Below are 25,089 nucleotides of genomic sequence, written 5' to 3'. Positions count from 1 at the left end.
TGACCCAGCAGTTCTGGGATGGGGGCTTCGAGTCCACATTCCTAATAGCCTCCCCATCCCCCTCCCCCAGCTGAGCTGACTCCTTATGTCCTGTCACCCCCGCACGTGGGCAGCTCAGGGCTCCTCCTCTTCACTTCCCTCAGGGTTCCCTGCCTCATTCTCCTAACCAGCCTGGCTGCCTCCAGCCTTCCCCGACTCCGTGCAGGCCGCTCACTGTCACTGGACAAGTCTTATTGAAGTGCAGGAGAAGATGTTTGATGTCCAGCCACGACGATGGCAGGAGCCACTGCTTTCTTCAGAGAGGGGGAAGGAGCGCATCTTTATCTCAGGAGTGGATGGGCTTTTATCCAGCAAAACACCTCGGAGGCTGCATGGGTGTGGGAGGTGAATGACCCAGGGCTAGTTTACAAGGAGACCTTAAGTGGTGTGAGGTAGAGCATGAAAGGGGGCTATTTCAAGTCCTGACCTTTCTCCACGTGGGAGGTGATGTTGTTGGGCTCTTTGCTGGGACTCAGTTTCTCTGTTGGGAAAAGGCTTAGCAGGTGCTGGTAATCGTGGGCCAGTCAGCAGGGAGGAGCACCTGCTCTGGGAAGGCGGCCAGATGAAAGGCCCAGAGCCCATCCTTTCTATCCCCTCTCTGCTCTGCTCCAGTGTCTGGGGGGAAAAAGAGAAGGCCTGGGTCAGTCCCTCAGCCTTTTAGGGACATGTGCATAGGCATTTGCATAGGATCAAGTCCTTCTTGAAAGAGCTGGTGTCCGTCTCCATAATGTGCTTGGAGATACTCTGGAGAAAAGGGGAAAATGGGCAGGCGGGTGCTGGGGAAGAGAGTAGGTGTCCCAGCTGGTGGCTCCCAGCATCGCCAGGGGCTGGACCCTACAGGAGCCTTCCCCGCAGCCGAGAGGACTTCCCTAGTTTTCTGACAGCCGTGGTGTCAGCCAACGAGAATCCCTGTGCTGCCTTCACATGGTTCTAATGTCAAGAAATAGAAAATTAAGATTTAGAAAATTGGACAAATCTGAAGGAGTCGCTGTGCACCTGGAGGAGTCTGAAGTTGTAGCCAAAGAATCTGCCACCGGGGGTTGGAGGGGCTGATCTATAAGGTCAGATTCTAAGAGCGGATCCGGAGGCGCGCAATTTTCTAGCTGACGAATGAGAAAACGCAGATGGCGATTACTGCACAGAAACCGCATTCGGGACATGGGGGCCCCCCGCAAGGCTTTATGCACGTTTTTGGTCTCCTTGCACAAAAGAGATGATTGGCATGAGTCTGGCGGGTCTGTTAGCTAAACACAGATGTGTGCTTGCAGCTGCAGCTGGACTTGTCTGGCGGCAGGAAGAAATTGTGTGCTGTGCAGGGGTGAGCAATGCACAGAGCAAGGGAAGCCAGCCACCCGCCCGTGGCGCCCCTGATTCTGCCTTGATGGCCTAGATGTAAGATAGGGAAACGCTTTACAACACAGGAGGCCCTAGAGTTAATCTAGCAAATTACTTTACACCTATGGTGGCTCTGTGGACTTAAAAAAAAAAAAACCCCAAAACCCCAAATCCACTTTCCCAATATCTTTCTTTCACTTATTTATTAATCTACTTCCAGAAAGTGATGGAGGCAATTTTTAATTAAAAACACGTATCTAAACTGGGTAGCTTAGACATAAGTCAGAAAGTTCAAAAGCCAGAGAGGAAGCAGGGAGAAAATTCTGTGCAGAACCTAAGGTAAGAGGTGTTAGGCACTAAATGCAATCCTGACCCTCACTTGTCTTGTTTTCTCCACGTTCCCATATTTGTGACCCTGAAGAGGTTGCCTTTCCCATGGCTCCCTCCTGAAAGAAGTTACGGAAAATTTCTCCAGGAGTTCAAAGCTGGAGTCTGGATCCGCTCTCAGCAGCTTTCAGAGCCCAGGGGTAGAGCTCAGGAATCCTCCTGAGGCCCTGAGGGAGCCTGTGGCCCCCTGCTGCGCTGCCCTCTCCTTGCCCTGAAAAGTCATTACTCACCCGCCATGTCTGTTCTTGACCCCAGACCCAGTGAAAGCCCCTGTCCTGGCCTCGGCTCACATGGTGAGTGTCCAGGGGCAAGGCAGCCGTGGCAAGTATGGGAGGCCAGGTGCTGCCTGGAGTGCCCGGCTTCTCCCCCTGCCTACCTCGACCTACTGCCAGCAGGTGCCAAGGACAGGTCTTTGGCTGGTGTCTGCACATGGACCCCTTCCCATCTCAGTGTTCATCTGAGATGGGGCTATGTGGCCAGAAGTGCAGGGAGAGGCCAAGGGTGGGAGAGGCAGGAGGCTGGAGAGTGGACAGGGCACTGAAGGCCATGTTGAACCGGCGATTTTGTGTTTTAAGCACGGAAGGGGCCTAGTCAGATTAGATCCTCCTGCCCACATAGCACTGGATCCCCAGCTACTGTGACAGCTGACATTCACCACTCTCTTGGTCTCTGCCATTCCTTAGGCCCGCTCTCAGAGCTCCGGTCACACTGCCGATCTTTAAGTTCCTCCAAAGGCTTGTTCTCTCCCGTCTCTGGGCTTTCCCATGAGTTTGCCCTTTTATGATTAAGAACCCACAACCTCCACTTGGCTGATGCCTGCTCCTTCCTTAGGGAACACGGGCCAGCTGCCTCACCCTGGGGCAGGTGACCCATGGCTCCTTGTAGTTCCCCTTTGAAATATTCTCCTCACTTGTAATTACATGGATAGAGTGGATAGTCCCTATTTTTGTGGCCCAGAAGCCTATTTTGTATGTATAGCTACTGTATCTTTCTTTTATTTTGGGGTACAACCCCTCCTTCGCTCTCAACCTCTGTGCCGTGGGTAAAGCTGACCCCTCCTCTGGGGGAGCAGTGACCTAGTCTACACTAAGCAATAGTTCATCCCCCTCGGCTTCAGTGATGGGCCCAGGAATGGGCAGGTGATCTAAATGAGCCAATCAGGGCTAAGGGCACTCGATCCCTGAATACTCGTTTGAGTTTTTGGGATCATTAACTCATTCACTTCTAATGGCCTAAGTTGGTAATGATTGAACCGCAGGTTGCCTGGGTCACCATGACTTGCCTGAGAATTGAACTAACCAAGAGGGAGCAAAGGCAAGAGACGGCTCCTCATGACAGCACTTAAATTTTGAATCAAGCTGTTCCTAAAGCCAACTCTATCCTTGCAGGCTGCACTTATAGGAACCGGTCAATTCTCTTTTTATTTTTTATTTATTTAGAGATTTTATTGACAGGGTGAGAGAGAGCGTGAGTGCATGCATAAGCAGGGGGAGCGGTAGGCAGGGGGAGAAGCCAGGAGCCCGATTTGGAGCTCAATTCCAGGAGCCTGGATCATTACCTGAGCCAAAGGTAGACGCTCAACCCACTGAGCCACCCAGGTGCCCTCAGTTCTCTTTTTTAAACACAGACTTGTTTAGGTTGGATTTGCTGTCAGTTGCAGTTAGAATAATATAAGTGATAACCTTGATCTGTGTTGTCTTCCTTTTTCCATGAGTGCAGGGACTACGTCTGTGTCCCCAGGGCCTAGTTCGGGGCCTGGTCCATAGGAATGTTTAACATAAATGAATCAAGACATGAAGAAAGGGGTCTCAGAGCTTCTCCAACCCCACCCCTTCGTCCTTTCAGACTTGAAAAGGAGGCAGTGGGTTGTGGTTCTTTCTGGGGGATGATCTTGTTACAGAATCCCATTGGAACTAATTTTCATTAGAACATGGATCTCAGACTACAGGAAAGCAGCCCCTTACAAGTCATTGCCAAAAGTGACTCTGGGAAAGACCTGTTGCCCAATGAGATTTTTAGAGTGCCTGAAGTTCTACTGTCAAGATTTCTTTGGCTTACAGTTAGGAGAACGCTTAAGAATTCTCTGTGGGGAAAAAAAAAAATATATATATATATATATATATATATATATATATGTATCTACCTATATGACTATAAAGAAACTCTGAAAAGATATGCAAGAAACTAATAAAAATGATTACCTGTGGAGTTGGGATGGGAATTGTTCAATGAAAAGCAGGTAGAGGAATGAGGACTTTTTTTTTTTTAAAGATTTTATTTATTTAACAGATGGAGATCACAAGTAGGCAGAAAGGCAGGCAGAAAGAGGAGGAAGCAGGCTCCCTGCTGAGCAGAGAGCCCGATGCGATGCGGGGCTTGATCCCAGGACCCTGGGATCATGACCTGAGCTGAAGGCAGAGGCTTTAACCCACTGAGCCACCAGGCGCCCTGGAATGAGGATTTTTGTATTGTTTGAATTTTGAGCCCTATAAATTGAGCCTTTTCAAAAATTAAGTTAAAAAAAAAAAGAGAATATACAGGAGTGCAGCACCACTAGGAGCCATTATCAGCTTTTAACAGCTGGGCCATTTATTTATCAGCTTGTTTTCAACTTGGGAAGCTGGTTTAGTGGGGGAGGCCATGATAGTGTGGGCAGGAGTGGTTTGTCTTGGTTGAGGGAGGGGGTGGTAGAAAGAGGGGAACATCCGGAGAGGTCCGGCCTGGGCAGGTCACACATCTGACAAGGTGAGAGTTAAGAGAATTAGGCCAAAGGGAGGGGTAGGGCATTGAAGATACTCTTTCCAAGAGGCCCACCTGCCTCTGGAGGGACTTGATAATTTCTGACTCCTAAAAAAGTTCCTGACACCATTATTTTTGTGTCTGTAGGCATGTCCTCTCAACTTTCCAAGCCCGTTGACTTATCTGTAAAATGAAGGGGCTGGATTCATGGTCTAGTCTGATGTTCTTTCCGGTTCAGATGTCCTCATTCTAAGATGCTGTCTTCTCTCCTTGCAACCTGAAAAGACACAGGTTACAATAATCAGGGAACAATACGTGTACCTTCAGGACATGCCAAGCTTAACCACCGAAGAGAGCTTGGGATTTGGAGTATCTGGCAAGGACAGTCACAGTGCCTTCCTGTAAGTGGCTGTTGCTCATGCAGGTTAAGCAGACAAGCCAGCACGTGACGATTTAGCTAACTGTGCTGTGACGAGCTTCCTGCCACGCTCACCCTGCACTTCTGAGGCTCCCTGGCGGACCCCCTCATGCCCTCCCGATGCAGTGGACTCCTTCATGGCCGGTGGACACCTGCAGAGCTGAAAACCTTACCCTAGGGAGGCTGCTGTCCCTCCCCCCTGAGAGAACAGGGAAGGCTCTCACCTTAGAAGCACAGTCATGGTAGTAGCTCTGGTTGTTTCCTGTGGCCAGAGGGTAGTGAAGGGGGCACAGGTAGCATTTGGGGATGACTGGAAGAACACAGACCTGAGGTGGGGTGATGGTGGAGCATCCGGGCTAGTGTGTGGGGCTGGATGCTGGACGTGGACCCTTGGGCACAGGGTCTGTTAAGGGATGGGATGCAGGAAGCCCAGGGGGAACATTCACCAAGGGCTCAGGTTTAGATTTTGATATGACAGCAATAACTATGGGCACAGAGATACAGGGACAGGACTGAAAGGCTTCCTGTCCCTTAAAACTGGCAGCTCCTGACTTTCAGCTCTTATGATGGGTCAAGCACAGCCGCTGCTCACAAGTAAGAGAATAGCGTGGGGTTAAAATTTATAGAACCTACAGTGCTTATAATACACTGGAAAAAATATACACATACACCCATACAATATATATATTCATATTACATACAATATATATGTCATTAAATCTGTACTCTTAACATGGCTTGTACTTTTGTGTTCGTATAGTAATTTGCTCAATTCGTTCATATAGTAATGATTTAGATGACGTCAGAAGTTTTGTGATCAGTGTCTGGAACATTCCTTTTCTGACTGGCTGTGAGGCGCAGCCCCTGGAGGCCTAGCTGGCCCTTCTTTGCCAGCAGGCCCTGTGGGGAGATGGCTGGTCCCTCTGAGCCTTCCTCTGCAGATGGTGGGCTTGAGGTTGCCCAGGCTGCCAACAGGGCGCCATCTTTTTTTTTGTTTAAAAAAAAAAAAAAATCAGTAAATGTCTCATCTGACCATTCAGAAAGATGGGCACCAAATGAACAGTGTTTACCTCTTGGGAGAGTGGAAGGATTTCTGCATTTTTACATATTGTGTGTTTCAGTGCACCAAAAAAGTGAGAGTTATGATTTTTTTCCTTTTGTGTTTTTCTGTACCTTTAAATAAATAAAATTAAAAATAAAGCCCAGTCACTGCATTCTGGGAATATTTGTGCTGAGTAGTCATGCTCTAAGGTCATGGAGATAGGGTTTCCCCGTGTCAGAAAGCCTGTCAGCACAAACGCACTGACCCCTGTGGCTTCCGCTATTGCCTCTGCCAAGCCCGGGACCCTGATTGCCCATCTTCTGTTGGAGGTGAGGAGTCCTTTCATGGTTCCTCTTGAACTTTAGGTCCACTTAGGTGCCCTGAAGTACTTAAGGAGTCCTTTTTTGGAAGGGAGTTATTGAAATTGTGCCGATTTTTTCCCAGAGGTGGACCCTAAGCTCCAGATGACAAGTGCTTCCGCGCGGAGAGGGTTGTTCCGAGCCCTAGGTGAAAGGGATCTGGAGTTTGGTGCCTCTCCTTTTCTCCTAAAAACAGACAGATGGTTCAGACGACGGAGGGTTTCTATTTTTGGCGGGAGAAGAAACACGGAACTCCACCACTGCGGGACATCCTTAACAACAGCAAGCCAACTGAGGGAAAATGGAAATGGATCATATTTTACAACAGTGTTATGGGTGTTGTTCCCAGACCACAGCCCAACAGGGACGTTTTATCTGGTCCTCAGTGCAGGTCTGCCCCCTATGGGCCATATTCTCAATGTATTAGTTTCATCAAGTCTGGTAGAGCTCAGAAGATGTGTCTTTTAAATTATTTTTTTATTTTTAAAATTATTTTGTTATTTTTAAAAGATTTTATTTATTTATTTGTCAGAGAGAGAGAGAGAGAGAGAAAGCGTACAAGCAGTGGGAGCAACAGAGGGAGAGGGAGAATCAGGCTCCCTGCTGAGCAGAGAGCCTGACTTGGAACTCCATTCCAGGACTCTGGGATCATGACCTGAGCCCCAGGCAGCTGCTTAATGGACTGAGCCACCCAGGTGTCCTTTTACTTATTTTTGACCACGGGTCTTTTTAAATCTCTGATCCCTCAGAGCAAAATTTGTGTCTTTCTTCTCCACTCTAAGTAGCTGTAGCTCTGTAAAGAATTCTTCAGGACCTCCTTCCTTTGCTGGGTCCTTCAGGCCTCAGGGACGGAAGAGTTGGACTCAGAATGTGACTGGATGACTCAACAGCTGACCTGAAAGTACAATAAGAATTTTTAAACCATAGAAGGGGAAGTTTAGGCAAAGTACTTTCCTTACTCTCTGTCTGGGAGAAGTGTATGTTTCTAGTGCAAGTACCGACACACAGATGAGCAGTTTCCATTTTGGTCATGTTATAACCCAAGATGAGCCAATGCGGGGCGTCCCGTGTTGAATTTCACTAGGCTGTGAAGAGCCTAATGTACAGATTCTGCCTGTAGATGTCTGTATTTTTTTTTTTTTTAAAGATTTTATTTATTTATTTGACAGACGGAGATCACAAGTAGTCAGAGGCAGGCAGAGAGAGAGGAGGAAGGAGGCTCCCTGCTGAGCAGAGAGCCCGATGCGGGGCTCGATCCTAGGACCCTGGGATCATGACCTGAGCCGAAGGCAGAGGCTTAACCCACTGAGCCACCCAGGCGCCCCATGTAGATGTCTGTATTTTTGATGTTTGGGATTCACCAGAGTCAGACACTTCATGTAAAGGACTGATTATTATAGTTCCTTAAGAAATAATCCACGTTTTTACCAACTCTGCTCCTGTGTGATGACCAGGAGCTCTGGGCCTGCTGGCCACACAGGGAGCACAGTGCAGGTGGGCGCTTTCATTTTGCGAAATACTCCCGCGATTTGACACTCCCTTGAAACGGGTCATTTTGGGTCTGCGTATGACATGAAACTTGGTGGTGGTGAAACACGTTTAAGGCAAAACAGAATGCCAAAGGAGAAAACCGATCTAGTTTTGTGGCAGGAAGTTGTCTTGAAGGTATGCACTTTTATATTGACAGAACTTAGCAGAGAATTCACACTTACTAAGCACTTACTATGTGCCAGGTGTCATGCTAAATGTTTTCCACGGATTATTTCACTGGCTTCCTCCCACCAGTTCTGTGAGGTTGGTGTTCTTACAATCTCTTTTCCACTGGTGGGGAAGAGGCGCAGGGAGGATAAGTGACATGCAGAACATCATGTGCCCTGAAGTTGTAGGGTCAGGACTCAGATCCAGGCAGTCTGACTCCAGGTCTGTGCTCAACCCTGCTGACCATCAGGGGCAAAGGCAATGAGGGGCATGGGGCTCCTTCACTGGGGACACAGTGCTGAGCTTCCCTAGCATACATACCCATGCCTTTCCAGGTGGGGTCATGCAAATCCCTTCCTTCTTAGTCCCTGGGTTTTTTCACTAGACTTGGGATATTTCAGAATAAATTTGTGCTGGTAATTAGATTAAATATCCAGTGTTCTTCCATAAAAGCTGAGTGCAGAGAAGCCCTGGTCGTCTCGAGTATACAGTAAGCAGTGGAAGGAAACCAAGGCCACAGAGAAGGGACTTGGAAGGCGTTTGCTGGTTCTTTCTTAGCATCAGATGTTGAGGTGGAAGATGATCGTAACATGCTATGCCTCAATCTACTGGGAAAAGTCTTGTTTAACCCCCATCTCTCAATAAAAAAATGTCAAAAAAAAAAAAAAAGCATTACATTCTTTGAGAGCAAATCTTTTATAATTTTCCCTACACGGCTTGTGGATGTCAATTAAAAACAATCTTTGGGGCGCCTGGGTGACTCATGGGTTGTCTGACTCTTGGTTTCGGCTCAGGTCAAGATCTCACGGGTTGTGAGATCGAGCGGGATGTCAGGCTTCCTACTCAGAGGCGCATCTGCTTGAAGATTCTTTCTCTCTGCTGCCCCCTCTTAAATAAATAAATCTTAAAAAAGAATCTTTAATATGAGAACTTACAATGGCTCCTAAGTTATGTATAATTTCTCTATTGACTTAAAATTGTTTTCAGTCAACTTTCTAGAGTCCTGATTTCTATTTGGTATTATTAGTTAAGTGCCACTCTTTGCAGTGGAAGACGATGCCCGTGACTGACTTTGGGGAGAGCCATGTGCTCTGAGATGCTTCTCCTAGTGGGAAGGATTTGCATCATTTCCATCTGGAGGTTGCAATTCTTTCCATGTAAGGCGAGGAGCTTATAACGGGACTCAAACTTTAATACCAACTTTGACACCAGGTTGTTTCCAGGAAAAACACTAATGATAATATATTCTGAACCCTAAATGAAATAATTATTTTAGAATGATTACATCATGAAAAAGACTCATAAAAGTGTTTAATCCTAGAAGGATTACCTACTGTAAGCTCATATTTTTATACCTGTAGTAAGAGCTTTTAAAAAATAACTTTTCTTTTTTTGTTTTTTTAAACAGACGAGGACAGTAAGCCCAAAGAGGAATGTGATGTGCCCAAGATCTACTGCTACTAGTAGATATTGGTCCCGACTGCACACTGGAATAACCGGTTTTTTAAAAATGCTGATGCTCGGGCCACATGGCAGATGGACTAATTAGAATTTCTGGGCCTTGGGCCTGGGTACTAGCACTTTTTAAAGCTGCCATGTGACTCACTCTGAAGCCAGAGTTGAGAACCACTGAGCTAGACAAAAACCTAGGGTCATCACATCCATTGTAGTCTCTCATTCCTCATCCCTGGGACCATGGCAGACTTGACTAGTGGATTATGGAATGCTTTGCTGTTGTGCCTAACCTGGCCTCCTCCTCATATTGTTCCTGGAAGCTACCCCACCTGTCCATCAGCACTGGGTGACAACTTGAAACCTAGCTACAACTGGGCACTCACTGTGCCTTACTTCCTCTAAACAAAATTATAGAAAATATCTGAAAGTATTATTCTGGTAAAACTGATAGTCTGGGGTATTCATCTCTTAGTCCATTAGGGCTCTATTGGGGAAGACCAGGGGTGAAAAGCCCTGGATTACTCAACGAGGTTCTGCTCTAGTTCATTCTGCGGAGAACAGCTTCTCCTTTCCCTGTACACACAGATGCAGTTGGGCTGATCTAGGTTTGCATCCTAATCTGCTATTGACAACCCATGTGACTTTGGGCAAGTTCTCTATGTCTCAGTTTCCTCAACCGTAAGTAAGAATAATGAAACTATCTCATGGGTTCATTCTTCTTGTCTTTCTTTTGGTATTGATCTCTAGTAAACTGAAACCTTATCTGTCTGAATCCTCTTGGCTCCCTGATAACAACTTGTTCTAATGAACAAATTTTTTTTTGAAACGATTTTATTTATTTGACAGAGCGAGAGAGGGAGGGAGGGGGAGAGAGCATGTGTTCAAGTAGGGGGAAAAGCAGACAGAAGGAGAGGGAGAAGCAGGCTCCCCTCTGAGCAGGGAGCCCTGTGTGAGGCTTGATCCCAGGACCCTGGGATCATGACCTGAGTTGAAGACAGACACCCAACCCATGGAGCCACCCAGGTGCCCTAATGAGCAAATTCTTGATAGAAATGGTTGGTCCTTAGGCCTTACTAGTATTGAGTGCCTATAATGGCCTTCTGAAGACAATGACTACGTTTCAACACATTTTTTTCTTGGGTGCTTTGTACTTCCCTAGCCAGAGATAAGCTTTGAAGTTTCCTAACAATCTGGATTTTATTAGAATCAATTCTATTCAAAACTGAGAGCAAAGTGTGTAGACTGCTGACCTGGATGCAGCAAAGAGTCCGGCGGCCTGGGTCATCACCGAGGGCCATGAGACTGTGTCATACATGGAAACCGCCTGGTTTCTAGTTGGAACCAGAGTTTCAGTTAGATCCAATCCCCCAGAGCTCTGATCCCTATTGTTTTTTGGTTGAAATATAAGTTCCTTCCAGGCTCTCATCTCAATACTGCTCCATTCTTCTTACCCATCTCTGGCCATCCCCTGATCCCCCATCTTCTGTCTTGGCCAAGTTTGTTCACCATGCCTGTTCTGTGGCGAACTCCACAAGCCCTCCCTCCTCCGCCTTAACTGAACATGGCTTTCTTGGGAATGCCTCCTTGAAGTCCTTTCATTCTCAGAGTGTGGGATGCCATTCTTCACCCCCTGAGTTCAACAGGTGAGGATGTGTGGTCCTCCTGGAGGGAGGAGAAAGTAATTGTGAAGAGTAGCACTACACACATTCTTGTCACTCAGCCTTCTCTCTCAGCTGCTTCTTCCTGTTAGCTCAATTTCTATTCTAAGGGATACAGGGGACAGGTTTCCTAATTCAATCCTACTTGCCTGGGCAGCTCCAGATCTTACCACTCCATTCTTCCACATTCACTACAGAAAAGCCAAATCAATTTACTTGTCATTCTTCTAAAACATTGAGACAGCTTAAGAATCATCTTCTACAAGGAGGAAGAACCTTCTCTCCCAACCTGATTTAGATGCCTGTTCCCTGTAAGGACCCTGTTTATGGTTCACTTCTTTACCCCACTGACTGAAAGCTCTAAGAGGATGCAGGTGTTGTCTTTTTGAAACCCCGTCTCTCTAACCCCCAAATCTGGGTGCTTCCCCACAAGCACCTTACCTCTCAGTGTATGGATGGTACAATACTGGGCCCACAAGTTCTTTTAAGAGGAACAGTATTCAATGCCATTTTCTAGTTAGAAGGAAACGTGATTAAATCCAACTCTCATGTTACGCATGGGCCCAAAGACACAGTGGCTTACCCATAGCACCCCAGGAAGTTAGTGGCACAGCTGTCCCAGACAGTTCCCCCTAAACCACTGAGAGATCATTTAAGACTTTAGAGCTCGAAATCTAAGCTTCAAGATGAATATGCTAACCACACAAATAATTGTAACACGAGGTATTATATGAGAAGTAGAAAGTTTGAAAGCAGATGAAAGGGGGAAGAATCACATCTTCAGGTCAGATGGCATGTATAACAGTTCTCAACCTTTTTGGTCTCAAGACCATTTTACACTCTTAAAAATTATGTGAACCCCAAAGAGCTTGTTTTTTTTGCAGTTCTATTGATATTTACCATATTAGAAATTAAAACAGAGAACATTATTAAAGACTATTAAAAATACTAAACACATTACATGTTGTCACATTTTTATGAAAATGCTTATTTTCCAAAACAAAGGTAGTGAGAAGAGTGGCATTTTACGTTTCTGTCAATCTTTTTAATCTATGACTTAATAGAAGACATCTGGATTCTCATATTACTGATGCATTCGCTCTTGGAGTCTTGTTTTGGGTGAAGCCTTAGAAGAAAATTCAGCCTCATGCAGACATATAGTTGGAAAAGGGAAGAGTATTTTAATAGTCTTTTCAGAGAACTGTGGATCTTCTTCAATCCTACATCAAAACTTGAAAAGTGCTAGTTCCTTAAAAGTTAATTGCACTGTGGAAATTGAAATCGTACCAATGAACATTTTGTACTCTGTTACATTAAAATCCATTGGTCTATTTTGCATTTTAAATGCATAGTTTCGTAATATCATGTATTGGTTGTTTGGCAATGCTGATTTGCTGAATTATACAGATCTTCCAAATATTTTCACACTGCATTATATAATAGGATAGAAAAAAAAATAACTTGTTCATATCACCACTAGTCTTGTCAGGAAAGTCTTAAGTATTGGGGAGGATGTCACACTCACAGTGGTTGATACATTTTCCCAAATCCTTATTTTTGTTTGAAGACTTGGATTTTATCACTGGCAAAAACACTGCCAGTTATTTTCCTGGATGTGACTCACTCAGTTAATTTTTGCAAAAATGTATGGCAAATATTCAAGTCTGAATACGTAGTTTGTTGTTCTTTCACGTAAAAATGAATTCCATAAAAAAAGTGGTTTGGCTCGCAACTCAATTGCACGAGTGCTTTTTGCATACTCCCCATTTAGTCACACAGCATACGAGAAAGATCTGTTCGTAAAAGCCCCGATCAATCAAGTTCGTAATTTTTACTGTCTTTTTCAAGGATATTCTTAAGTAAAACTGGTTTTCATACTGCCACACGCCCATGCCATTACTTTGAATCATGTTCAGTAAGGTGCCAGCAGGTTGACCCACATTAGCACTGTAGTACGAATGTCAACACAGTGAAAAAGGAAGTTGATGTCTTAGCGTTATGCAAATAGGTTTGACCATGTGGACTCTCTTTTGTGGGGACTCCCCTGAGAGTGGACAACACTCTGACAATTATACAAGGTACAGGCTTTGACAAATGAGTCAAGATTTTGATTGGCTAAGATGAGGGAGATTAGGAACATCAAGAAGGTGGTAAAATGTGAGGCATATCTAAGGAACAAGGGGTAGGATATACATCTGGTTGAAAGAGGAGGGAAGCAGAGGCAGATAAGCTGAAATGCTGGGAAAGGCCCAGATGCTGTCATGACCATCAGTTAGGTTTAAACCGCACAGGAAGAGGAGACTAGGGTGAGTGGTTTTTTGGTTTTGTTTTGTTTTTGAAAGCTTTAGTTTTCAAGTTATATAAAAATAAAACTGGCCATGTTTACATTTACTAGTTATAAAATGAAAGTCAGAACATAGCTGCTTTTCTTATAAGTAATGTTTAGGGAATGAAAAAATAAACACGTGGTCAAATGCTTTGTTGTACCAAACATGCTGCACAATTTGATTTAGACAGCATTATTTTCAGAAGGAAGAATGAGAACTTTTTTTTTTTTTAAAGATTTTATTTATTTATTTATTTGACAGACAGAGATCATAAGTAGGCAGAGACGCAGGCAGAGAGAGACAGGGAAGCAGGCTCCCTGCGAGCAGAGAGCCCGATGCGGGGCTCGATCCTAGGACCCTGGGATCGTGACCTGAGCCGAAGGCAGAGGCTTTAACCCACTGAGCCACCCAGGTGCCCCAAATGAGAACATTTATTAAGCATTTATTGTGAACTAAACACTATGCTAGTCACTTTTCATATAATGTAATCCTTACACAAGCTTATAAAAGAGATATTACCATTTACACAAATGAGGCAAATGAAGCCCCAAAAGTTAAGTAACTTTGAAGGGACATGACTGAACTCTTATTTGGTAACATTTCATATTGTCATCTATTGTCTTGTGGCATTTGGGGAAAGTCTGAAAACAAATCTAATTACCAACCATATATCCAAGCAAACTTTTAAAACAGGGCACAAAATATTGCTACAAACCCAAATAAATATATTAAATCTCTAAAAAGAGATCACATATTGTGATTTTTTTGTTCCCTTCAAGGACAATTTTAAACAATATGTGAAGCTGCTTACTAGTAGTGTGTTGACTGACAGAATTTTGCTAGACATAAAAAATGAAGGGTGCCTGCCTGGCTCAGCTGGTAGAGTATGTGACTCTTGATTTCTGGGTTGCCAGTTTGAGCCCCATGTTGGATGCAGAGATTACTTAAAAATAAAATCTTAAAAAAATAAAAAAGTAACAGCTGAGAAAAGTCAGCATTTGAGAGTTACTTCTAAGCTCATTGCAGTACTTATTGGATATAAACACCTTTTTACTCCATATTTTAAAATATCAGATCATGAAGAAAAGGAGGGAAAGCAATTCAAAATCATAGTCTGATGCCATCTTCTTTGACCCAAGAGAATAAAGGTGCCAACTTTACTAACATCAACATACAGGGTCTGGCTGTACACCACCGTATCCACATGGCTCGTTCTTTCGGCACTTGGACCTGCTCCTTTGAATACCAATGCTCCAGAAACTCCCTGAACAGTGTGCTTGTGTCTGTGACCTGCATGAGGAGGCACTTTGGAACTAGTCCCCTGGTAAGTAGCACATAGAAACCTGGAACCGGTGGAGATTACTCATAACCTGGAGCCCAGAAGAACATGAAGACAGTACCATTTCCTCTGTGGCAGACAGCTGCCTAAGAATATCTTTCCTCCCTCCTTTGAATCACCCTCCTCTGGGAATCCCAGCACTCCCATGAGGGATCTGACCCCCATGGTTTCCTGACTCTCCACCTGTACTTCCAGGGATCACAGTGATTCCTATACCAATGGGCATTATGGCAGCTGCTCCAACTGGCTTAGTATCCACTGTGTCTATGGTTGGAAAGCATTTGGGAATAAGAAAGAATCATCCAGCCTTAAAGACTAAGGAAACTGATGAGAACTGTGGTCCTCCTACTACAACTTTTGTTGGTAACATTTCTGAGAAAGCTTCAGACATGCCTTACAAGATAACCCCTTGCTAAATGTGGTTTGGTTTTGAGCTGGAGGAATACAAGGTGCATCTGGAGAACTTCAAGCCTTATAAGGAGCCTGAACCTACCCCTGTGCACTCAGGTTATGGTACAACCTGCAGATTGGAGAGCAGAAGCTATTTGTGAAAGTTAATGCAAGGACAAAGGCACAACTGGGTAAATGGAAAGCAAAGAAGAAAGCGTCTTATGGGAATGCCAGGCTAGGAACTGTCTGTCACTAATGATAAGAAGCCTCAGATGAAGAAACAAAAGAGATCAGATGATCAAAGGGGATTTTGAAGTTTCAATACACTCCAGTGAACTCAATGCCCCCTCACAAAAATCTGACTGACCCCAGGAAGAAAAAGAAAAGAGGAGGACAGTTTCCACACACTTCTAGCGCTCCACTGATCGATTATTTACTTACCACTAAGGAGGAAGGGGGATATAATCCCTATAAAAATGGAAGAACACAAAAGAGACCTGATATCCTGAGAAAGCAGCATATTCAGAGAAACACACACAAGAAACTGGGAGAAAGGCAACAAGGAAATGGAAAAAGACAGACAGGAAATTGAGACAGAGAGAAAACAGAACAGATGCAAATGGGAACAAGAAAGGTGAGAATGGGAATGAGAAAGGGAGAGAGTATGAACGAAAGAAGGAATGGGATCAGGAAGGACAATGGGACAGGGATCGTGACTGTGATTAGGAAAGGAGCTCAGATAGGAATAAGGACGGCAGTTGACTGAGAGGAAAGAGCAGAGATCATGGAGGGGAATGAGGATGAGAAAGAATGTGAATGGGGGGAGTGCAGAGAAGACAAGGAGCAGGACTATGAAGAGGGGGAAAAAGATGCAGATGAACAAACAAAATCTGAATGAAAACTCAGAGAGAAAGAAGCTTCTTACCAAGAGTGCTTTCAGAACTAGAAAAGCAGAGACCGGAAGAAAACCTGGGAGTACGAGAAAGAGACTGAAAGAGAAGAGAGAAGAGAAATGGCAAAAGAGGCTAAATGACTAAAATAATTCTTAGAAGTTATGACAATATAGATGATCCCAAATCTCACAGAGGATGTGTTCTTCAGAAAAGCGTGCATGATAGGGAAAAGGAAATGGAAGCAGATGAATGGGACCGAGGAGAGAGAAGGAAGAATTAGAGATCAATTAGCACCTGCTGGATCCAGATGTAGAGGTTGGGACAAAAAGCTGAGAGGACATGGAAAAGTACATGTAAAGCAAGAACCAGAACCAAAGGATGAGGAAGAAGAAAAGCAAGAAAAAGAAGAAAAATGAGAGGAACCCAAGAAAGAGGAAGAGGCAGAGCAAAGGCCTATCTCAAAGCAACTGAGGCCATCAGCTCTGTCCCATCTGTCTCCTCGGCCAGTGGCAATGCGGCCCTCAACACTCTTGGGGAGGAGTCTCCCTGTGGTATCATTATTCCTCATGAAAACTCTCCAGACCAACAACAGCCTGAAGAGCACAGACCAAAAACAGCAGTAAGTCTTAAGTGGGGTGCCTGCAATAGTCCTGGTCAGCCTCATTCTGTGAAGGGAAAGAACTTCCGGTAGACAGTGTTTTTAACTAATCTGAGGATGAAGACCGGATGATATACCAGGAAAAAGGAAAATGGTTCCCCTGGATCATTGTGAGGGTGAGAAAAATGCTACCAAAGGCCCTGCAAACACTGAAGAGAAGCATAAACACATTAAGAGTCTCATTATCTCTTCAGCCAAACCCGAGTTCTTTGGTTATCTCCTGGATTGGTCTACTGTGGATTCTCTACTGGCAGAATGACGGATTAGACCATGGATTAATAAGAAGATCACAGAATACACGGGTGAAAAGGAGCGATATTAGTTGATTTCATTTGTTCTAAGGTTATCGCTTATAGATCACTTCAAATTATTTTAGATGATATTGCCATGGTACTGATAAAGCAGCAGAAGTTCTTATAGTCAAAATGTGGAGATTATTGACATATGAAACAGAAGAAAATTGGTCCTGTGAAATAAAACTCCTTATACATTTGGAAGAAAAATACCAATGCTCTTTTATACATGCATATACACACACACTTACACTTATGGCATGTTTCTCCTTTCCAATGTAAATAAATAAATTCTCTGTTCAACTGGATGGTCTGAAACTCTTTCGTTGACATTTTAAAAGAAATCACCAAAATTATTTCAAACTAATCCCCATATGAATATTTTACTCAAAAATAAAAAACTAAATACAGAATAAAGCTATTTATTATTTATTCATTTCTAGGCAGAATAAGGGTCTGAGAGTATAATACAGTTCAAAGAAAGTAGCTACCTAGTTGACAAAAAATAGATAATTGCTAATGTAGAAAATTATTATAAATATTAAAAACAAATAGGCAAAACATCTAGGAAGTGTTATAGACTTTGCATTTAAAAATTATAGTTCATCAGAAACTATGTTGTTCTTCTGCATTGTTATTAAAATGGTTGTGTTTTGGCTTAAATTTCAACTGGTAATTTATCCATTGGTATTTTTATTATTTTTAAAAAATATTTTATTTATTTATTTGACAGAGAGAGAGCACAAGTAGGCAGAGAGGCAGGCAGAGGGAGAGGGAGAAGCAGGCTCCCCACTGAGCAGGGAGCCCAACATGGGATTTGATCCCAGAACCCTGGGATCATGACCCAAGCCGAAGGCAGTTGCCCAACCAACTGAGCCACCCTGGCGCCCTCCATTGGTATTTCAACATAATATTCTTTCTACATTTTGGATTAAAAATTATACAATATTAAAAAGCTTATAAAGTAAATTGCCAACAAAAATGTGAACTCATATGTACATTTCCGACATTGGGGAATTATATTACAGAATGCCAAACACGAGCAATGTAACCAAGATATAGGACAGTAATGAAATAATAAAAGAGAAAAAATATTTTCAAATTAATGATTTAGTAAATTTGCTCATTTGAATAAAAATAAAACATCATTGTTGTGACTAATGATATCTCAATCAAATCCCCTTGTTTTTCATACAATTACACAGAGATAAGATTTTAGGGAGTAAAAAATGTTTATTCAAAGATAAAATCTGTAAACATTGTCAATACAAAAATGTAAGCATCTGCCACTGCTGAGTTCACTATGGGTTTTGCTGCAATGCTAGACTTACTAGCACATGTGTCACGGCTAGGAAAAGGATTTTAATGGCCGATCTTTCTTCTTACTTGAGTAAGGTGACTGGAATGGATTCAGCATAAGACTAAGCAATCACAACTCTGCTTCAGTTACTCCCTTTCAGCACGCCTTATGTCGTGCATTTGGGATGGTGGTACATCTCCTACTCAGATACTCACTTACAGCACACTCTATGCAATAAAGCGCTTATGGCGGATTGGAAAGCCCCCAGAATTTCTTCGTGGTGCTGGGAACTAGTAATTTTGAGGTAACTGATTTCCTGAATGTGCTGCTATTATAGGGTTCCTCCAGTCTCAGAGATGTCAAGGAGGAGCACAACAGATTACCTGTTGGTTCCACTATGATTTATTTCTTTTCTCATGCTCTCATCTGACAAACAATATGTCAGCCTGATCCCACCAGAAAATCAACAGGCTGCCTGAGCGAATATCTCAGTGGCTGTTCACTTGGTGGAATTTTAGGCACTAGAGGCTAGAGAAGTACTTGGAAAAAATCCAATAATGATCTATCCGTATCAGAATTTTTCCTTGTGATTATAGGTACATCAAAAAAAATTTTATATATAAATGAATATTTACTAAAATAGCAAACTACCCTTTGATTATCTAAATGAACAAAAGGAGAAGAAATAAGCTAAAATAAGAATATATACTTATCATTACTGTGTGTAATATCACTTGGAGTTACTGAGGTAAGGTCAATATAGGCAGTCTTTTCATTTACAATGAACCTGTGCTCCCCCAAATCCTTCAGTTAGCCACTGATCACATGGTTTCTGCCACATCTAAATTCTGATCTTTGGCAACAGCAGATCTGACCAGAGGAGATGATGCCTACACCACCCCCCCTCCCACCCTCAGGGACCTCTCTGCACTGGCTGGCTTTATCCTCTTTAAATGCTGTAAATGAGGAATATTTAGCTACGTGTATTAGCAGTGACTAATTTTGCAGTTGCTAATGAATGCCTATATATTTGTATGAAACTCCATAATTAAACTTCCATTTAACAGGAGAGTGGCTAGCAAAGAATTTGGATAACTTGCTACCTTACTAAGTGAAATGCCCATACAGCAAAAAGAAATAGTTCCAAAATGTTAAAGCACATTATCTTCTCAAGTCCCTTAGGTCTTTGAAAATCTATACTATATAGTCATTGAATGAAATTTCCTGTCTTTTTCCAAAGGGCATGGTACTGCTTTGTACCTTCGCTAAAAATGTTGATTACTGGAGACTGCTCTCATTGTAGGTATTAGTCTGAATGTGAAAAGTCTGCATTCTTAATGTTTACCACAAACCCAACGAAGCTGTTGATCGGTCTGAAGGTCAGTCAGATCTTCAATACTTCTCCAGCTACACTGGCAGGCATATGCTCGTGTTCCTTTCTTTTTTACCAACTTTGTTCTTAATTTGTGGAATTCTGGCATGTTGTTTCTATTAATAAAAAGATGAAGATTTTAGCACAGTGGCTTTGCTTGAGCTGGATGACTTAAAAAAAAAAAAGTTGTCATTACTTTATTTTCCTATTTTTACCACATCTGAACACTAAACAACCTTGGCCCTCTCACCTAAACAACAGAAGACAGGCTTCTGTGTTCGTTCTGATGGTATTTCCTTGGTATCCAGTGCTTTTGAATGGCAGTCCTCTAGGTCTGTTTATTAAAGCTGTCGTAATAGAACATGAGAAATAAAAGGCTGAATGAAGAATTATTGATTTGTCCTATCAGAGATGACATGATATGAGAAGAGAGTGGGAGGGATGGTGGTACATCTCCTACTCAGATACTCACTTATACCATACTCTAAAAGCCCATCATATGGCCAATGGAGGGCATATAAGAGGCATAACTAGGGTTCTGATGGGTTAACTAAAGCGTTTTTCATTAAATAGACATAAAGTTCCTGTTATTTCTATTTGTTGAACTAATATTGTATCTTTCAATTGTTTCAATGATATACTGATCAGCAAGATAAATTATTAGCGACAGAATAAATGTCTATCCTGTATTAAATGTCAATAATGTTAACATAATTAAATCAATGGGCAGGACCATCATAAAGAATGATAACTGTCTGACTTGATGCTACTATAGAAAGACTAGAGAAGTTAATTTAAATTTAATGAACTGAAAATCAATTATGATTTTCATGACAATCCATGTACTGAATTTATGCAACTACTCTGTAACAGGAAAACAAGGGAAAAATTCAAAAACGAAATGATGAAAAAATACAAAGTAAAATGATACAATACAAAGTAAAATGATGAAATACAGTAAATATTAAGAAAAGAGACAAAGTGCTGTCACTGCAACAGAAGGCAGGCTACAAAGTGCCCTCTGGTGGCCAGTGGGCACCACACAGTACTGTATTGTACAAAATACAGGCATAATTCAGGTTGAACCTAACAAAACCTAGATTTTCCAGGCCAACTGTTTGCTTTCAGTAAACTACGGGAAGAGATGGATCATCTAAGTTTTATTAGAAAGAAAAAAATGGAAAACTAAATGTTCTTTATTCAATCTGCAATATATCGTGACAAATTTAACGTTTGATACTTGACTGAATCCTTAATTAGAGATTTTATGAGTAGGATTCATGAATAGCCAGGACACTAATTAATGCATTTCGAGTTGTTTTTAGGATGCACATATCTTAAAAGTTTAGAAAAATAATTTCCCATAAAGAAAATGATTTAGTAGGAAAATAAAAGCATCTTATATAGCTACTATGGCAGGATGATCAAGTATAGCTTATATCTCTTTTTGAAAACTCTAGAACTTGTCAGAGCTAAGATACACATTTCCCTTATTTATAAAATAAGGACAATAAAATAAGCCAATGTGCAGACTGATACCACTAAAAAGAAATGGCTCCCCAGGCAATGTCAGGCAATCAATGGCACCCTGCAAGCCTTTTAACTTGCCTTCTTTGGTGACCACCTACTTGTGCTTTCCTTTGGCTCTTTTCCCCGCTCCTTTACTTTCAGCAGCTCACATCCTCATTCACACAGCCATGCCATCAGATGTGAAAATCTTCCATTCCCTAGCTTTCCTCTGACTATATCACTAGTTTACTTCCTTCTACCAGTTACACAGAGCTCACCACAGCACTGACATTACATGCATTCTGTCATTCTATACTAGTTTTCTCAAGATTGATGGTTCACAGTGGTGACATAGGGGGATTACTGACCACTCATTATATTAACCAGAGCAGAGGACTGAGAAAAGTCAGAAATGGCAAAACAGACCTGAATTAAAAGTTAACTTTTCCAACTCTGGGATTAAAAGTGGGCTAACCTGACCTGGGATTTGGGGACTGTACTAGGCTTTATTTGGGTTGGGAAATATGAAACCTCTCAAACTGTAATTTTTCCATGAATTTGTATATTTGAATTTTTGTGTATGCTTAGAGAGGATTCAAAGTTTTCATAAGACTGAATTTCAAAATGGTTTGATGTGAAAGAGTTTAAAAAAACAATTCAAGTAGAAGAGAATCCCATGGATTTACAGGAGAATGGCTGCCAGAAGAGGTGTGGAAGAAACACTCTCACCTTTTTGTTTATCTATTAGAGAGAGATGCAATATATTCTGATTACTTGTATCAGAAAATACAATTCTTGTTTAGGCTCAGGTTTGGGGTGGGGGATAAAAATGCATGGTGTGTGTACTTCATTAATTTTTAGGTCTTAATTTTTATTTGAAAATGTGATATATAATTCACAGCCTAATTTTATTTATTTATTTATTTATTTATTTATTTATTTAAGCAGGCTCCACGTCCAGCAGAGCCCAATGTGGGGCTTGAACTCATGACCCTGAGATCAAGACCTGAGCTGAAATCAAGGGTCAAATGCTTAACCAACTGAGCCACCCATCCCATGGGATGTATAATTCAGATACATTTTTATGACTTACAATATCTTAAAAACATTAGGTATGGAGTAAGTGTATAACAATGTATAAACTGCAAAAACATGAGAAAGACACTATCCTGACCCCAATGAGGGAGGCAGACCTATACTGACCTAAAATTTTCAATCTTCTTCTCCAGTGAGTGCTAGACTAGGTACACAGTGCTGTGGACACACAGGAAAGGATGAATTTACTTCCAAGTTGACAGAGAGGTAAGGGAATCATGAAGGATGTGCAGTGAATTGTACCCTGAGGGACAGATCAGGTTTAGGTAAATAAATGCTGGGATGGTGGAAGGGAAGAGCTTGCACTGTCACAGGGAACAGCAGTACTGAGGACTCTGATGCAGCTGCAATCTTGTGAAGGTGAAAAGCTAACTGTGGAAGGACACGCCGGGTGACAGACAGATGGGGTCTTGAATGCTGTACTAAGGAACTTGGACATGATTCCAGAAGCAGAAGAGTTTGGGGCACGTCAAGGCACACTCAGAGTTATGCATTAATTCTCAGAAGAGGAAGGGGGGCCTGAAAGAAGTGACTGTAGGCGGAGAAATCAGTGAGAAGGCTTTTACTATACTCCTGTCCGGAAGTAACATATCCTCACATAGGCTGACTGCAGACAGATGGAGAGGAGGAGATGACAGAAATATGCAAGAGGTGGAGGCCACATGATCTTGCCAAGTCCACCAAGCGACGTTACAGCAAAATAAGAAATAAAAAGTTATTGCTTGGTACGTTTTTCACAGAGTGAAGTTCTTTGGAAACATACCTGAAAAACAGATAATCGCATGATTTGTCCCACATGTAGTCATCGTAGCTTACTACCCAGAAATCACATGCTATACAACGTAGATGATCACATGCTCTGTTCAGAGAAAAACAACAGTACGTTAAAGATTCCTGGTACGTTTAAATATGGAAATCTGGTGATTTATTCATAGGATACACTACATATTACAGATTACTGAGTAAACAACAGAAAAGTAAAGATTAATGTGACTAACCATTTTTGTATGGAAGGATGGATTACATATCTTTAGGTAAAACTTCCCAGGTTAAGTTTCTGTACAAACGTACATGTTAAATTTCTGTATAAAGCTACTTATTTTTCTAAGCTCTTACACACTGATATATATACGTATATATATATGCATACACACATATGCATACTGTATAGATATAAAACAAAAGGGATGTGCAGATCTTTTAGTGCAATGGTTTTCAAATTGGATCTGAGGGAGATCTTAAGATAAACTTCTTTAAGTTGTTTCCCTCCCTACTGAAAATTTCAGGGGTGCCTCTATCACAGAATTTGCCACATTATAGGAAATGAATCTGTCCCCCCATAAGTTACTTAATACTGGGACAGTATCTTATTTGCTTCTGCTTCCCTAGTACGTGGCATTAATACATTCATTCACTCACTTAGAAAGTGAAAGCATATTATGTATGCTGGTGAGTTTCTGTCCTCATGGAGCTTATATTCTAATGAGAGAAGAAATGATACTTATAATAACTAAATTACATAGTTTGTTAGAAGGTGAAAAGTGGGGCACCTGGGTGGCTCACTCGGTTAAGCAGCTGCCTGTGGCTCAGGTCCTGGGATCAAGTCCCACACTGGGCTCCTTGCTCAGAAGGGGGTTTGCTTCCCTGTCCCTCTGCCTGCCGCTCCCTCTGCTTGTGCTTGCTCTCTCTCTCTCAAAGACATAAAATCTTAAAAAAAAAAAAAAGGAAAAGTGCTTCCAATTTTTGAAATGATAAGTAGAGTAAATAAAATTGGGAGTATCAAGAAGGAGTGGATTGCAATTTTAAGTACACAGAAGTCTGCACAGGCCTCACTGAGAAGGTACGTACATCTGAGCAGGTTCTTTAAATGGAGTGAGAAGGTGGTTAAGAACAGGGGTTAAGAGAAGGTTATATAAGAAGGGAGGGAAAAAAAGATTATTTTTATGTTGATGGCAAAGCTGCAGTGAAAAGCAAAACACTGATGATACAGGAGAAAGGGGCAAAGTGCTGGCATGACACTTAGCATGTAACAGGTCCTTACTGAAAATGTGACAGAATGAAATGCCACACAATTCTCAAAATGCATAAGCTACATAGTAAGTTTAGGAGTAAAATAACAAAGAAATACTTTGAAAATAAGGAAATACTTATGAACTGCTGTTGTTAACAATTTGATTTATGTAATAACTGTGATTTACTTTAAAAAGATGAAACTTTTTCCATTATTTGAAGTATTTAAGAACTAAAATCAATATAGATATACACTGGATTATCTAAAAATTAAAAGGAAGAAGAGGCTTTTCTTTTTTTTTTTTTTTTAGATTTATTTATTATAGAGAGAGTGTGTGCCTGTGCATGTGCGCATGTAGGGGTAGGGGCAGAAAACCTTCAAGCAGACTCCCCACTGAGTGCAGAGCCCGATGTGGGGCTCAATTTCATGACTCATGAAATCATGACTGGAGCTGAAAGGCAGAGTCAGATGCTTAACTGACTGAGCCACCCAGGCACCCCAATAAAAGATTTAAAGATACCAAAAACAAAGTGAAAATACTAGTCAGTGACAGAGTGGAAGTAAATGTTTTCAACACAGTCAAATACTTACACTATACAAAGAGTGCTTACAAATTACAACAAAACTTAAAACTTAAAAATATATTTAATCTCTCTCATATGGGTATCACAGAATAGCAGTTAAGAGCACAGACTGTGAAGACAGACTGCCTACGTTCAAATGTATTCCACTATTTACCAGCTGTGTAACTATAGTCAAATGGTTACACTGT

At 42.1% G+C, this 25,089-nt stretch overlaps 1 protein-coding gene across 2 annotated transcripts in view; it reads right to left on the bottom strand.

Annotated features, from left to right (window-relative positions):
* Positions 1 to 6,875: 6,875 nt before the first annotated feature.
* CFAP418 (cilia and flagella associated protein 418) overlaps positions 6,876 to 25,089 on the bottom strand; it is a 33,433-nt gene continuing 15,219 nt past the window's right edge. The window contains exons 5-7 of one of the 2 annotated variants that reach the window (XM_080801861.1): positions 23,070 to 23,165; positions 19,676 to 19,818; positions 6,876 to 7,214 (exon numbers count right to left, since the gene is read on the bottom strand). In XM_080801861.1, coding sequence (XP_080657987.1) covers positions 7,183 to 7,214; positions 19,676 to 19,818; positions 23,070 to 23,165 — 271 coding nt within the window. In that variant the 3' untranslated portion in view covers positions 6,876 to 7,182. Of the gene's footprint in view, positions 7,215 to 17,568; positions 19,819 to 23,069; positions 23,166 to 25,089 lie in introns of those variants that run through there. The other variant, XM_080801862.1, reaches the window with a different exon arrangement.

Source organism: Martes martes (assembly GCF_963455335.1).
Source record: "Martes martes genome assembly, chromosome: 4".
Classification (NCBI taxonomy): Eukaryota; Metazoa; Chordata; class Mammalia; order Carnivora; family Mustelidae; genus Martes; species Martes martes.
The sequence above is the reverse complement of the archived record's forward strand: the minus strand, read 5'-3'. Positions and strand labels throughout refer to the sequence as shown.